This window comes from Cydia amplana, chromosome 2, assembly GCF_948474715.1.
Source record: "Cydia amplana chromosome 2, ilCydAmpl1.1, whole genome shotgun sequence".
NCBI lineage: Eukaryota > Metazoa > Arthropoda > Insecta > Lepidoptera > Tortricidae > Cydia > Cydia amplana.
In genome coordinates, this window is record NC_086070.1 from 13,932,917 (window position 1) to 13,950,089 (window position 17,173).

The following is a 17,173-nucleotide window of genomic DNA, read 5'->3' on the forward strand; positions in this document are numbered from 1 at the left end:
ACCTTTTAACTTAAAACTAGGTACCTACCTGATTAAACTATTTTATGTAAAATGTGTTATTTTATGTAAGTTAAACGCGGCTAGATTTTGATAATAAGTTACAAATAAGTAGGCAAGTAGGTACCTAGGACTTAGATCACTTAAATTCGCTTTCCTAACTAGGTAGGTATATATGTAATCTCGAGCGTTAGGTAAGTACCTATAACATATATGTTTATGACACTTTCTGGCACTTGATTGGTAAAATTTATGTAGCTACCTAATGTTAAAAAAGAACGTACTGAAATCACGAGTTTTTCTACAAACAACATTAATAAACAGTAGGTTTCGAATAGATGCCACCAAATATAACAGTCGTAGTAGTTTTCTCAATAATAAAGTACGCAAAAGGCTTATTAGCCCTCATAAGTGGCGTCGATATCCTATCGGCGAAATTGGCGGAAGTCGAAGCAGAGGCTACCGTCCCAGTTTCAGTGACTTCAATGTCAGCTTTGTGTACAATGGCCGAGACATAAATATTCTCATTCGTGACACGTTTAAAACTAGCCACATCTGGTTGAAAAATGTCGTAAACACCCATGTCATTTAGTGGCTTGTTCATTACGACATTCGTACTAATCTTGAATCTGGGAAGTTTGATGTCAACGTCAGTCGACCCGTATTCTTCTATATCGCTCTGCAGCTTCTTTGTTATTTCTGTAAGAGTCACATTTTCGAGCCTTCTATAAACATCGTCCAACTTTACACGAGGATGTGGCAGAATTAACAGCATAGAATATTTTCCATCACTTCCATAAGGCAATTCGACCACAAACGCTTTTAAGTCAACGATATTGGAGAATGGAAACTCCGCTCTCTGATACATCATGTTGACTTGCCCTACGACCTCATTATTTTCGTTGTAAAAGTTCTCAACTGTTGTTTCGCTCGCGTTGAAAGGGGATGACCATAACCCTTTAAAGGATATCACATTAGTTAAAATCATCCTAGACTCCGCAAAGTCATCTGACGTTAGCACGTTAGAGACTCGCCCTCCGGAATTTTGGATAAAATTGTTCGCTTTGCCTGCCGCCAGGTCAGGATTCTTAAAATCGAGTACTTTTATTGTTGCGTCAAAATCTGTGCTAATCGTTTTCCGAAAGTCCGGATTCAAAGTGAAATCGTCGTCGATGAATACAAAGTTTTTGCTCGCTAGTGATACTCCGTTTGTGGACGGATTTAGAACAGCTTTTGTCAATTCTTTGTAGCCGGCAATAACGGTTTTCTTGTTCCTTGGGAGGATGAAAGCGCGTTGCAACTCCGCGAAACTGTTGCCCGTTGCACCGAGTGCAACTCCGGTCATTAGGGTCCATATTCCAAAAGGCGATATTACTACATGTCCACCAGTTTGTTTCTGTGTATGGTGCACAAGTTCGATGCTGAAGTTTCTTGATCGCGCACTAAACTCCTCGGCATAACATGTCGCGACAAATAGTAGGAAAACTATGGTCTTCATTGCGTGTGGCCTCGAGCGCGGTCGTCTATGTACTGGCGGCGATTAACTTGCTAATGTCAAGGTAGTGTCTAAAGCAGGTTTCCGGCAATATAATTTGTGCTTAACGAACCCTGTTGATGGATTATATGCCTTACAGTTATAGAAATAAGTTATTATTTTGTTTGATTTACGTAATGTTTTTGATAATATGAACTTGACTTGGGTCGTCGGCAGATGGAACGAAATGATCGTCTTTTTCCATAAACTAGACCGTACATATATTTAGTTGTTTTATCAGAAGACGTAAATAATTGTTTGATGCCAGGAGAGTCGTTGTTTTCCAAAGTTTGTATTATAAGTAGGGTTGCCAACCGTACTATATTATATATAGTATTGTACTATATTTTGGCTCTCTGTAAGTCTGTACTATATATTTTTGGGAAAATATATAGTACGCTAAGATACTGTATCTCCAATTAAACGTATATTACCTACACTTACGTAATGTTTAGTATTTTATCTAAAAGTACTATATTTTTTTGAAATGTACAATATTTTTGATGCCTTATTCTGGAAAATACTATATTCCACCAAAAAATAGTTGGCAACCCTAATTATAAGTAACAAACTAAAATTATTTTACATATGTATGTACATATGGGGCTACTTTTCCGCACTAGTGCGTAAAATAGCACTTTTTGTGCGTATGTCAAAACTTTAAAGTGCCATATGTACTGTAAAACGTTGTTTGATACACGTGCGAATAGGTAATTCCTCTTTTTCGCACTTGTATCGAAAATAACTATTTAAGAGGTAGGTACTATCAATGTCATTCTATACATAAACAACCAATTAGAGGCACAACGCATAATATAAACAAATAAAAAAACTGACTTAATGTCCTCTGGCAAACCCATTTTGACAGTAGAAAAGGCACGAAATTCTACTTTCTACAGCTGTAAAAAAGTAATGAAATAAGTAAATGCATTGTAACTTTTTAATGGAAGGACAACCCTTCGTGCCAATTTTTCAACATTTGCTGCCTTTTTCTACTCACGGAAATGGCTTTCCAAACTATACTAAAATTTTGTTCCGAAGGAAGTTCAAAAATATTATAAGTATCACCTACCTTTAGATGACTTTAACAAGTCAACTTTGGAATTATTCTCAACATTCTGGTCTATATACGACCATTCCCCGGACCCCAAGCATCCCTCCGACACGGTGGGCTAGGCCACCGAGAAAGTTCTAGTGTCTCCTTGCCACCTTTTACATCTTCAGTTCACAACTCAATAAGTACGTAAAGTTCAGGAAAGTCTTATACGTAAAACCCTACGGGGTCTTCATTCAAACTATGAGACTGCGGGCTTGGATGAAGCCAAGAAAGCTTGCCGAAGATAGTGTAACTATAAGGGATTATTAATGCAGTTTTTGGCTTAGCACCGACTTAAAGCATATAATATATTGGTATCGCGTATCAAAAGGATTTTATAATTTTTAAGTAACGTAGGTTTTATTATTTTATAAGTTTTGGTATTGTATTAGTTTTCTGTCAATCATGTCCACGCCAATATCACGCCACGATCGTAACTACGCCACGGGTTTCCCCATAAACGTTTCGTGCGGTAATTATAATCATATGAGAATCGTGACTTTATATAAATTATAGACAATTACTCTGACGTACTGGGTTCTGATAAATCAACGAGACGACTCTACTCGAGATCGGTCAAAAACAGTGTTTATAAATACAGGGTCGATTATTTAAATGGGCACTGAGGGCAGTTAATACATATATCCCGTGCTGCTAACGCCAAAATTGTGTTAGGACACCTTTCCTAATAACGTTTTAATTACCGTTTTAATTGAGATTTACAGACTGTGGAAAAAATTTAGAGACATATAAATCGTCAATTTTTTTTTCTTGTTGCCAATCAATTCCATTTATATCCAAGATCAAAAGCTTCTTAGATATTTCCGAAAATTTGTGTCTAATATTTCATTTGCAAAATGCAAATTTTAGGCAGATATTACAGGCTTTCCTATAATTATGTTAAAAATACCCCATGGTTACCTATGGTCCATGATCTACTTTCTTCTAACTTTTTTAAGTCATATTCGTACAGTTTTTTATTTAGGTTCTTATTACCTTACCTATTACCGCCAGTTATTGAGTTGTTTTTTGTTTAGTATTACTGCGTACTCGTAGGTATGTATCTAATTATTTATGTAGGTATCTTTTATTGGCAATGTGAGTGGAATAGTATGAGTAAGATCAATCGATTAGTTAACAACAAACAGTTTGACCCCTTGGCACTCCTTAAGACCCTCCAATGGACCCTTCAGCCCGACATTTGAAAGAAGGTATCCAACAAAACAATGTAACACATTGTGTTATTCAATTTCACACAGTTACGTCCAAGGACGAGCAACAATGGTATTATTTTGTCTCCAGATAACTGTAACTGTATATGGATCTAAATGGTTCTTTTGTTAAAGAAACAATCACATTTTGTACTTATTTAAGAATCGCAAGGTCGATTTGCTTGGTCTGATTTAAGTTTCCATGGGTGCTTCATTCGTTGGACTATTTATTTGTCTCAAAAAAATATGATCGTTCTAAGTTTTTGAGCAGTTGTGCAAAGTTTGAGTATCACTGGACACTGATCATTGACTCACGCGAGGATCGGAAAATACGCCACATTAACATTGTAAACAATTAAGCTGAAGCTGCGGGCACTACGCACTACTTTTGTCATGGGGGTTTAAAATTCCTATTAACGTCATGCCTACTACCAAAAAGGGCCTGTCATAGCATAGTGCAATTTTTGGGGATAAATGGTAAAATGACAAAAGATCCATGACAGGTACTTGTTCAGCTATTGACACGTTAATAAAATTTTCGGGTTTTCAAATAGTATTTATGGGAAAATTTATATCACTAATTTCAATTACATATATACAATTACAACAATTATCTTTTAAAGAAAAAGATATGACGTTCTGAAATAAAAAGATCCAACAGGTAGTTTTTTTTCACGTAGATCTGCATATCAGGTACCTAAACGTTTAACATATTTTCTTGACTCATTTGTCACACACACTGAGTTGTGCCAGATTTAGCAACACAAAAGGACGTTGAGTCACATTCACATCCTAATAGCGGTATTTCTTCCACTTCGATACTAAGTGGTCCGTTAGGTTAGTAATATATACCTATTGTCCTTATTTTAACTAAGTCTATTTTTTTATTCGGTAGACTGAAATGACAGTTAATAGTATGAAATGACATTTCATGTTCATACAATTAACTGTCATTTCAGTCTACGGAATAAAAAAATACACTTTACGAGTACTCTGACGTTTAATTCAAAATGAAGTGTCAATTGCCCACAGACTTGTCATTTTCGCGCTCGCGCTTGACAGACAGCTGAAGTGTGCGAAAGGGAAGCCATCACGTATATGAACATCGCATGAGTGCGAAAGAGTCAGACTACAAATGAGAAAACGTGACCATTTTTGAGTTTGACGACGGCCGCGGACGGCCAAGAGCGTATCACCGTAATTTTCAATTTGAAAAATATACACAAATTCGGAAGAAAACTATTTGATAAAGTAATACAATGAAGATAGTGTCTTGTAGTGTACCGGATTTCAGTGTCACGGGGCCAAATAAACCTAGCAAATACTTATTTCAGAGGAATAATGATATTCCGAGCGAAATTTTACTAACGATATTTTGTCAAATTAACAGCATAAAAAGTGTAAGAAGCCGGTTTATACAGTTGATTATAAGTTTTTCTTCCTTTGTGTGCTAATATTTTATCATATTACTCAATAATTTAAAATATTTTGTGTAAAAACATAAACTGTTACTTTACGCTAGGGCTTGACAAAATGTTCAGATGACAGTATCGATAACTTGTCGGTATATTAATAGCTATGTAATCATTTCTTCACAAGACATAATTAAGATATTAACCTTTATAACCGACTTCAAATAATAACGATTGTTATACCTTTTTGAAGGTACAGATGTTTAGCAGTAAATTTAAACTTCACTTTCCAACACAGTAAGAGTTAGACCAGCCATTCTCAAAGTGTGTTCCGCGGAACCCTAGGGTTCCGCGACACCCCTGCAGGGGTTCCGCAAAATTTAGAATAATAAAATAAGCATAATTATTATGCTTATTAATAAAAAAATACACTTCTAAAAACTATTGTTTTATTGTAGGGTTCCATCAAGTATTTCGCTTTCCAAAAGGGTTCCGTCAAAAAAAAAGATTGAGAACCGCTGAGTTAGACTAAGATAAGGCTGTAACGATTTTGATAGCACACGCAGTGCAGGTGTTATTTTATACATCATAATGTCGTAGAATTTTAACGTTTAAAATAACACATTTGAAAAAGTAGTCGATAAAGCAATCAAACACCGACAGATTATTAATATGTTGTAACATGACATCACTATTTTTGATCTCACATAGACAATTTACGCACACACTTGCATTTCATTTTTGGTCGCACTTTTGAAGATTGACAGTTGTTCTTGTCTATTCTAATTCTATGCAATTGCCATTGCGACAAATCTCGCATGTTAGTAGTCTCGCATTGTCTTTTTCAAACGCGAAGAATATGGTGACTTTTTTTTCATTCCATGCCATTGACTTTTAAGACCAATCCTTTTTTTAACAAAAATAACTTGAATCCCAATAGCAATAGGACAAAAATACACATCTTTGTAGCTTAAAGTATTCCATTATAATAGACACAAATCTCCAAAATATAATACTTATTATGTTATCTATCTATCTATATATATCTAATACCTTTAAACGAGCAATTTTTGTTTATTTATATATATGTCGGAGCGAGACACTAGAAGGACATATTGCAGCACTATAGTTCATAGTTAGACGCCTGTATAAAGTCGATTAGCAATGTTTGGCTACGTATTATTTGCTTGTAACGAAATAATAAAGTTGCGTAGTGAATAACGCCACCATCTATTGGCGTATTGTTGAACTAAAATGACAGGTAGAAGGCTTTGGAACGTCAAGATGTGTATCTTGAGTGAACGTAGGCACGAGCAGGCAATTTTGTCGTTATGTTGGTAGACTGGTCAGGCAGGTTTACCAACTTGAATTAGAGGCGGGAGCGGTTGGCTCCGCCGCTGGAACTGGCTTCCTTCTTCTTGATCGGACCGCGCTAGAGATCAGACGTTAGCCAAGCTCGTGCCTAATTCGCTACGTTCCTGAAGGCTTATACCTGAAGGATTATTCTGAAAGCTTATAGATTCTGACGTTCTTTAACCGTTTAGCTAAGTGTTTATTTCCAAGTGTTATTTTGATTTCTTATGTGCCATTAGAAGCTTACAATAAAGATTTGAACGATTTCAAGTGATCTTTTTATTTTAAATCAAATCATTTTGGAATAGTGATTGGTTTTTTTGATTATTTAGTACTAAAATATAGTAGGCACTAGTATGGGTAACGAGTCTGAATGTTTATTTCATGCGTTGGTAGCATACCTACTATTTTGGCTGTGAAGTAATACATCTAGGTACTACCCCCACGCGCCCACCGTCATTAGGACCATCCTTCTCCGATATATATATATATATATATATATATTTCGGGGATCTCGGAAACGGCTCTAACGATTTCGATGAAATTTACTATATGGGGGTTTTCGGGGGTGAAAAATCGATCTAGCTAGGTCTTATCTCTGGGAAAAAGAACTCAAAAGTCAAAAGCATTTATTGCATTTATTAAAATTACTTTATTGCAATAGACTTTGACTCTTCTTATCGACCGAATCGATTCCGCTCGTGTCAAATCGTTTCAGTCGCGTCCAATTGTGAAGGTATATACCTATTATAATAAAAAATAGAAATCATCAACAATAAAATCGATTATATGCCCTTTGCAGATTTAATCAAGAATCGCAAAATAACGTTTTTAATTTGCATTGCTACAACCCTATAATTTATTTTTGACATATGTCAAGACCCTTTGAGTTTGAAAAATACTATAGGTACATAATATTACGTTTACACGACATTACACGAAACGACATCCAATCCTTGTCCTCGTTCTTACTGACTGACAAATTGGTTTGACCAACTATAATATTCTTGCTATATTATTGTTACATAGGTATTTCCAGTATTTTATTGTTTTAAAGTGTTTTTAAAAAAGACACCTCAAGATTTTTTTACACTTTTTCTAATGCTAAAAATCGAGGTATAGTTTGTTCTTACAAGTAGATAAAAAATACCTATATATACGTTGGCGTGACATGCATACTTAAGAAACGTTTTCATTTACTGCTATTTGATGATTTTGGCATTTGTTTATTTTTTATTTACCTAATTAGTATAAAATTTGTTTGTAATCTTGTTTATAAACTAATTATATCACTTTCTGGTAAAATGAGCGATCAAGATATTTCGGAGACGCTACGTGCTATTAGCGACAGAGAATCGATGCCGCAACGCTGATCATAACATGCGGTTCTTGAACACATAATAGAGAGCTTATAATATGTGGAACAGTATATGTATCTGTACATAATTAGCCATTTAAAACACTCGTGTGATCCTATTCCTTTACTTGGCACCAACGTACCTACTTCATTTAGCAACACAATGGTTGCAATTTCTAAATACTTATATTCCCTTATTACATTATATGACATGTACTTACAAGTGTATGAATTATAAATAGGCTATAATAATCTTTATACAATACATCATCTTAAAGTCGACACTAAGACTTAGGTTCAAATGATCACTAACTACCTACCTACTTAATAGTCATCGCTAAATTGCATCGATAGGTACAAAAGGCATTCTGATTACCCTTTACGAATAACCATTGCCTACATTAGTCATTGAATGCTATTCTATGATAATATGTGGCCAATGCCACGACAGTGATGTGCAACTGCATTAGGATTAGCCCCTTTTTCCTCTAAATGAAATATACCTATTATAGCTTCAATAATTATTACTAAAATTAACTATGCTTTCTCGTACTGACCACATCAATATAATACTTAACAGAGTGCAGGGCAATAATAAGTATAACCTAGGTAAGATACTTTTATATTGTCTTGCACCCTTTATCTGTACTGTATCTTTATCTGTATATTTAAATAGCCCCGATGCAGTGGAGTAGATAGGTACGTCTAATACAGGTGGATTTTCTTTTTGGGTCAGTGAGGGCATATAATATTTAAGTATATTTATCAAAACTGCGGCCGGAAAAAGGACGTCTTTAAAATTACTTTTTTTAAATGCAGCGATGTTTGGTACAGACATTACGTAGGTACTCAGTTGAAACTAGTCAAAGGTAAGGTAGGTACCTATCTAATCCTCTGTTTAATAAAGCCAACATTGCACCAGCTCCAAGTTTCACGACATGCGAGCTAGGCAACATGGGACGGCGATGATGAAGCAACAGCTTTGTTGATCTGTTTGTAAAATGGCCGGTCAATTGAATGACATCTTATTAATGGCTTTGGTTGCGTGTATCTAACTGTCGCAATAGATTTAGCAGATATTGATTGGTATCAGGGATGCGTATATGAACGTCAGAATAATAGAAAATCTATTCTGTACCCGGAGATACTGATCATGGTGGAACGTAAGATCGGCTTGTGGGTTACATTTACATCCCTAAATTATTATATTATAGGTATTTGTATTCTCAACTTTTGATAACAGATTAACAGAATAAGCAGAAGGCGGTTGCACCAAACAGTCTGTCACCGTTAAAGCGTTCGGAAATTTTAATTGTATGGAATGATTCGTAGCTCACTGCTGAGTGACGTTGATCAGTTCGCTAATTGTGGTTGGTGTGCAACTCGCCATAAATCTGGTAATAATAACAAAACGGTCATTATAAAATACGAGCTTCTGCCCGTGACTTCGTCTGCGTAGAATGAAACTACCCTATTTATTTCCGGGCCTTAAACTATCTCCATACTAATTGAACTTTTTACTGAGGTTAATGGTCAATTCCGGTTTTATATTTTTAATTACAGGGTTAAAAACGAATACCAATTAATATTTCTAAGTAGCAGTGATTTTATTGAAACTTAAAGCGTTTTTCAGTAGCTACTTTTGGTCGCTCCTGACAAATTTAACTTTGTGGTTGTCGTACAGTCGGCCAAAAATGTGGTCTACCAATGTGGTTGAGGTTCGTTTGAACGTCATGAGACAACAAGGTCGATTTGACATGAATGTCAGTGACAGTTGTCAACCTTAGTGATCGTTAGATCTCGCAGAAACTTTTGTCAAACTCAAAACTGGTAGACCACTTTCTTGGCCCACTGTACCATCGTCTTGTAATGCTAAACTTGCTAAAGTAATGGCACTTAACCTCTCTGGTGTAATGGCGATGGGGAAATGGTAGGCGCAACTATTAGGTACAACTACTCGCCAGATCAAACTGTTTTAGTTTGACGATTATATTCAGAACATTTTGAAAAGAAGAGGGAATAATGCTAAAATTCTCGTGTTTTAACCGTGGTACCACGGCTTTTGTACCACAGGGGACCACGGGTAATTTCTTTTCCCCGTAGACTCACTGCACCAAAATGGGACTACGGGTAATTGAAAAGAACTGTCTTTTACCCGTGGACCACCGTTGTCATATTTGGAAGGTTATATAGGTAGGATTAATTATTACATTCTCTTACATTTAATTATTACAAACGGCGTCGTCATTTTACAAACGTGAAACGTTATGTAAATTGCCGAAAGCAAATTGCAAATTTAGTGTTTCTTCTCCAAAAACATTTGCTTCACAACGTAACTAGACGGAGCCCCGCTTCGCGGGGCTCCTATTTCTGGGCGGTTTGCCCTTCGGGCATCTGAAGCTACCTAACGAACCTAACCTACCTACTTGTACCTACCTACCTACGCTTAAATTGAAGTGGGTCTATGGGGAAATAAATTATCTGAGGAATGACCCGTGAGCCCACGGAAAGTTTCGTACCTATTCAAAAAGATAACTTAAAACTGGAGCAGTGGGTCTACGGGGAAAAAATTACCCGTGGTCCCCCTGTGGTACAACGGTTAAAACACCAAAATTCTTCGACTTTCGCCAATCTTTTTAAAAACTGATTTTAGTGATTTATTTGTACGTTGACACATAATAGGCGGGTCAGCACAGTTCATAATGTATGAGAGCTCTACATGAATTCTCACACTAGAGATTTTTTGAGATGTGATAACCTATGTTGCAAATACTATATTTAAAAAAAAATCTCCACAAAATATGTCACATGGTTTTAATAAATCCAAACTATTATTAAAATAGAAAAAATATATCAAAACATGAATCCGACACTCGAGATTTTTTAATATGCAGTTCTCAAACATATACTCATTATGTATTTATATTTTCTCCCAGCTTGACACCAAAACCAGCTCCCAATAATTTTCTTTATTAAAAATATTTTTTTATATAAAAATAACAACTATGTGTACATAACAATTACATGTTAATTAAGCTCTGTATATTTACTATATCCTACAAAAAAATCTCTCACGTAAATTAATCCATTTAATTACTATTAACCATTTTTGTTTTGAAAATGTTTTCGTTGCTTCGAGAAAATGGACAGTGGGTTTGTTTTTCACTTTCTCAAATCTCTTTCTCATGTTAGTGTAACAACAAAAAATCTCCCACGTATATGTAATATTGTATGGAATAAAACCATTATTAAATCATCCAAGCTATTTAAATTACCCTAAATGGCGGGTACTGATTCACTGTAGAGAACGTTTTATCGACTTCCATATCTCCGTCTCACTTCAATGTTCGCGGCAGACGATTGTTCCGCTTCAACAGCCGAGAGTTCGCGATCCGGTCGACCGTTAATTCTCCCATGACTATCTTACCCAGTTTCATCGGTATGCGTTGCGCGCTTACTTAACACACCTCAGGCCAAGCTCCTATAAAACGCGCAATGCATGCATGCATTGCGGTATCTCCTATACGTCACATATGTCAGCTATGAGGCTACATGGCTATGACAGACTGTGGCAGTTAGTTCCAAACAAGTATACAGACTTGTCTACCCACCATAAAGTTTAGCGTAAAGAGAATATATCACTCCTTAGTGAAAAACCATACGGTTTGTGCGAAGTTGAGCGTTATGTCAATGCTAATAAAGATGATGGTTTGACTTACGGAAATGAATAATATAATATCATTTTATTTTATATTTCCAATTCCCGTTTCATTTACACCCAATATTAAATCTTTTTCCGTAATAAAATGCGTATATAATTACTGTCATCATCTGTATTTATTTTATTTCTTTAACCCCCGTTATTCATAAACGCGCTACAAACCTCAATTAGCTAATAATAGTAATAATCGTTTGTCCTTATCTGTCACTTTAACTTATGTATTTGTAAGTAAGGGATAAACATAATTGAACTAAATCAGGCCCGTGAAGTTTATGAATAAAGTGGTTAATCTTTATTGCACAAAAGAAAAACCTTATAGTACAAGAGGCGGACTTAATGCCATAAGGCATTCTCTACCAGTTAACGATGGCTTGTCCTCCGGCCCATTTGATCGATGACCTCCTTTGATTATTTATTTTTAATGGACGCCAAAATCCAGACAGGAACTTCGATTTTGACATTTACCACAGTAATGCAGTCGGTAGCAATGTCGCGCTTCAAAATTGCTGCAGTCGACTGCATTGCTGTAGAAAACGTGAAAAAGGTCATTCAAAGGGTAATAGGGTTATATACACCGCGGGATTTAATAACCCGAAAGATTTAAACCAACGATTTTAGAGCCTAATTAGAGTATATAAAGTTATATAACACATAGTCCAAAAACCCTTAATTTAAGAGATATTAATTATTTAAAACAAATCACAAGTAAAAAAATCTCAATTCTAACACACCCTTATGCGTGACGTAGCCACCAACTAATTTTACACGCAGACGCACTAACTACATGGTTATTAGCCAGTTTCACTTAATTAAGTTTGATATCCTACAAAAAGGTTTCACTACCGAAATTTTGTTCTGTTCTCAATCACGAGAGTACAAACTATTTACCTTTACGATAACTGGCTGATAGTTTGACGAAAATGACGAAATTGATGTCAATAAAATGACATATTTCATATGTCACACAAGATATGCGCAAGATAACATCTTTAAATTTGATTGACTGTAATAAATAAAATTCATTTAGCGGATATTCACTTTGTGTACGGATTTGGAAACCCGAAGAACTATGTGCTTCCGGCACGACGGACCCACTTCAGCCTAGAAGTTCGTAAATTGGCTAGACGAACAATACCCTGAGAGGTGGATTGGCCGTGGAAGCAACGTCCTAACCTGGCCCGCCCGGTCACCCGACTTAACGCCATTAAGATAAGGAAGGAATACTCAACACCAGTGAACTCTGGAGAAGAATTATTAATAAAAATTCGAACGGCTTCCGAAGAAATAAAGAACACTTTTGTAAACCTAAATAATGAAATCCGTTTAAAATTAAATCTTTGTGCTGAAAACGGTGGTACACACTTCGAAAACCTAATTCATTAAATTAATAAAAAAGCGTAATTGTTTAACATAGTTGTTTATTTTACTTTACTCAGTATAAATCAACACATCGAGAATTTAAAATACGTACTGATAAGCATGATCGATATTTTAACAAAAGGTCATTCAAGTAATCATCCCTTTCCAGCTGTAGTATGAGTTAAAACAATAAGAGGCATGATTTCTTTCGGATATAATCATGGTTAATGGCTTTGGTTACCTCACTCAAAGGAAAAGATTTTATCGCAAAGTTTCAACAATAATAACTGCACTATACCTACTGTTGTAGTAATTAATAAAGTTTTGATACAATTTGTGGTATTTTGAGGTGCCAATCAATTGAAATAATTTCAACGTAAACATGATCCTAGACATAACTTGACACTTCTTGTCATGGAACACATGTCACTGCATTCGCCGTGCATCGTATGATATCGGAGTGATTCATGAAATGTCATGCTCGCTCTCTGTTTCTCTACTTGAGATTAATTAAACTCGCTCACTCTCTGAATAAAGGTTTGTTCACAAAGAAGCGGTAAATTAATATGATTTAATTTGTACTGAAATAGTAGTTTAATTAAAATATATAATTGGACCCATGTTGATATAACATTATTTACTCGTACTGTCGTCAAAAATACGTGATTTAAATCTTTCGGGTTATTAAATCCCGCGGTGTGTAAAATGAAATGATGCATTAATAAAACTTTAGTTAATTAACAATATTATATTAAATCATTAACAACTTTGACAGCACGATCTCTTCGCAGGTAGGTGCTCTACAAGGAGTTTATATTACAACATTATTTCCAAGAAATAATCTCTCATTGTTACGAAAATGTTGGTAGGGTGGCTTTAGGTTACTTTTCGTTCATATCGTCTTGGATATGGGTGAACATGGTGTTAATACACTCAGTATCAATCAACCTGTAAAGATATTGTAGCCTGGCCTTTTCTCGAAAAGTCTTCTAGAAAAATTTACGCTCATGTCGTCTCGGATATGAGTATATTTGGTATCAGTGCATTCAGTATAATATCCTGAACACAAATATATGAGATGACAAGCGCGAAAGTGGTGAGGGTAGTTGCTATGACGCAAAGTTTTTACCATTTTTCTTTTAAACATACCATGTGGGGTACCAAATGAAAGGGCCTTGTGAGTAGATCACAAATATATAATATAACACACTGTAACACTTTTACTACTTAATCCAACAAATTATTTGAAAACGTTCAAAAATTTCACAATGAGTTGAATTCCAACTGCTCTAAATTGACTAAGATAACTTGATCCCAAGTTTCCTTGCAATTATACGTAATCGAGGGCCAGGCTCATACTAGTTCTCATGTCGCGATGCGCTAACGCTAACAAAAACTAAGCGTTACGAATTGCTGACATTTGCTTCTTTTAGTTTCACTCTACTCAAGCATCGGATGACAGGATCGTTGAAAAGGGACAAACATATCCTTTGACGTTACGTTACTCTTCTCGTGAATTGTCAAATTTAAAAAATTCGAAATTAGCTTTGGAATTTGTCCGGGTGGCTATTCGAAGTATAACTTGGTGGACGGTACTTACTAACCAAATAAGCTTGAGATCCAGTATCATAGATAGTTGTAAGACTTCAAGGGTCTATTTATATCTGACTGTGCATCCTGTATTCTAAACGTTTTGTGAATAGATATAAAAATTGACACCTATCATTTTTCACATAAACACAGACACTTTATGCATTGAATTATTAAACCTTAACGCAATGCCATAAGTCATAAGGTATATTTTTCTAATATACCTTGATGCTAATTCGAACTTTGTTATAAAAGATGTCATTTTATATCATTCGCGCGTGCATTTCACTCGTACTAGATGAAATATGTATTGGTGCGAGCGAGACGGTTGGGCGAATGATAACAAAATGATATCTTTTTGACATCTTAAACAAAGTTTGACTTGGCCTCTGTGGAAGCCTGGAAATACAGCATACTTCATTGACTTTTTATGCTGGAAATTGATTTAATAATTGCGAGAAAAATAAGTATGTTATTCTTCAATAACTTGTACAGTTACTGTCAAAAAACTAGAAGTGTCCATTAATTGTGTAGAACATTATTTGCTGTTTGTTTCCAATATCATGCTGCTATTCTGCGAATATAGCAGTTCCTCAGGCAGATAAATTAAACATGATCGAAACAAATACTATTAACCACAATAGTAAACTTTTCTCTCAGTGTGGGATATTCTCGGTCATGAAAAACTTACAAAGTTATTGTTTTTTTCATTAAATCTATAATTAATATTATTGTCGGGAGAAATTCTGACCGTGTAGTCGTGTAAGCTTCATAGCCCATTCTTCAAAAAATCTCTAGTGTGAAATTACTGTTTAGGTAGTATAAAATATAAAATAAAAAAAATGTTATTTCTCAAAAACGGGAACAGATATCAAGTTGTTAATTCGCAGCCGGGTATTCAATATGATATATAATTCACCCGTGTAGAAACATTTGACTGTGCAATTAATGTAACTTTAACTTTATATTGACTCCACTATAAATCAAGCGTTTAATCTTTTGATTTATATGCGATTTAAAAAAACGCTGTGTATAAACACCATACTTCCATTAAAGTCCCAATAAAAAACAATCGAATAAACAAGCACAGTAGATAAAAATAACGCATTCAAAATGCAAAGTCCTTTTAAGACTTGCTTATCAGAAGATTAATCTCTCACGGCACGACACGTTGACATCTTGGCATGAATGTGAAGTGGGTTGAGGATATTTCCCTCTCAAGTGCCTCCAATGTGACTACGCGGCCGCGGATCACTAGCGACGACAGAGATTCGTTTGATCGTAAGTACTCGATACTGCTACATGTATGTACTGGTATATGTACTTGCAGTTTATAGTCCAGCGATGGTCCAGCGACAAAACAGACGCTCGCCGCCTCTCGCTGCTTGTTCACTAGGATTACTAGGAACCAATACATTTTTCCCATCGTTATGGCATAAACGTACCTATACTACATTTTATTTTAACTGACACCTCCAGCTCAAATTTTCTCTCATTCGTATTGCTCTTGTACAGTCGGTCCCCTCCCGACATTTTACCCTCGAAAAACATGACTGTTCAATTAAATCCGTTATAAGTATGTTATTACAAAGCTATCAATCTATTATTATAATGAAGATGACGTCACGTCATTGAGCTAAATTTACAAACAGTATCAAAATATGACAGCAATATTCCTGCATGCAAGTGTTATTGCTTTTATTTTAATTAAATTTTAAAAGTCAAGAGCATACTCGTAAGGCTAACATGGCTGTTAACTGTTTACTTCGTGACAAGGTTTTATAATATGTACATTATGTATGTATTTTTCGGAAGTATATTCGAAAACATGTTTATGTAGGTAAGTATGTAGGTACCTGCATTTAATAGTACATTAAATAGCTGGAAAATAGGGAAATGCCATACTAGTGTTATATAATTAGACCAAGCTAAGATGGCGATTTTGATAGCATTAGTGTTATTTTAAACGTCAAACTTCTATGAAATTTTAAGGTTTAAATAACACTTGCACAGTCTGGGCTATAAAAAATCACTGCCAACTTAGCTTGGTCTAACTTTATAAACATGGCTAGCATTTCATATTCTGGCTTAACTAAATAATGTATATTACCTACCTACTCGTACGAGTAGTAGGTAGTGTGTCTGCATTCTGTTAACAAAATCATAGTTTTTATTGGCATTTATTATTGGTTCACTCACAATATCATCACAATAGATACTCGTAAAAGCTGGGATGGTTCTTCAGTTCAAGCCTTGTAATAACTTAACAGTTAACTTTCAGTGCCCAACAATGCATAACAAGCGGAAGTGACATCAGAAAAGTAATTCAATCGTTTAGCCTATTATCTTAAGCATGTAACTAGGTATGGTTTTCCAATGCCTAAATACATAGTTTTCCAGTAGGTACAAAGGTACATTGTTTACTAGCTGTTCTTTACTAGCGACTTCGTACGCGTGGATTTGTATATTGGTGGTTATATATTCTACATTAGCTTAGAACATTATGCAGCAAAAGATAGCAGGAGGGACGGTTAATCATTTGT

At 35.3% G+C, this 17,173-nt stretch overlaps 1 protein-coding gene across 1 annotated transcript; it reads right to left on the reverse strand.

The window, feature by feature from the left end:
* Positions 1-206: 206 nt before the first annotated feature.
* On the reverse strand, positions 207-1,679 carry LOC134657679 (serine protease inhibitor 2.1-like). The gene has a single exon (XM_063513243.1). The coding sequence runs from the start codon at positions 1,493-1,495 to the stop codon at positions 311-313; it is 1,185 nt and encodes a 394-aa protein (XP_063369313.1). The 5' UTR covers positions 1,496-1,679; the 3' UTR covers positions 207-310.
* Positions 1,680-17,173: the final 15,494 nt, after the last annotated feature.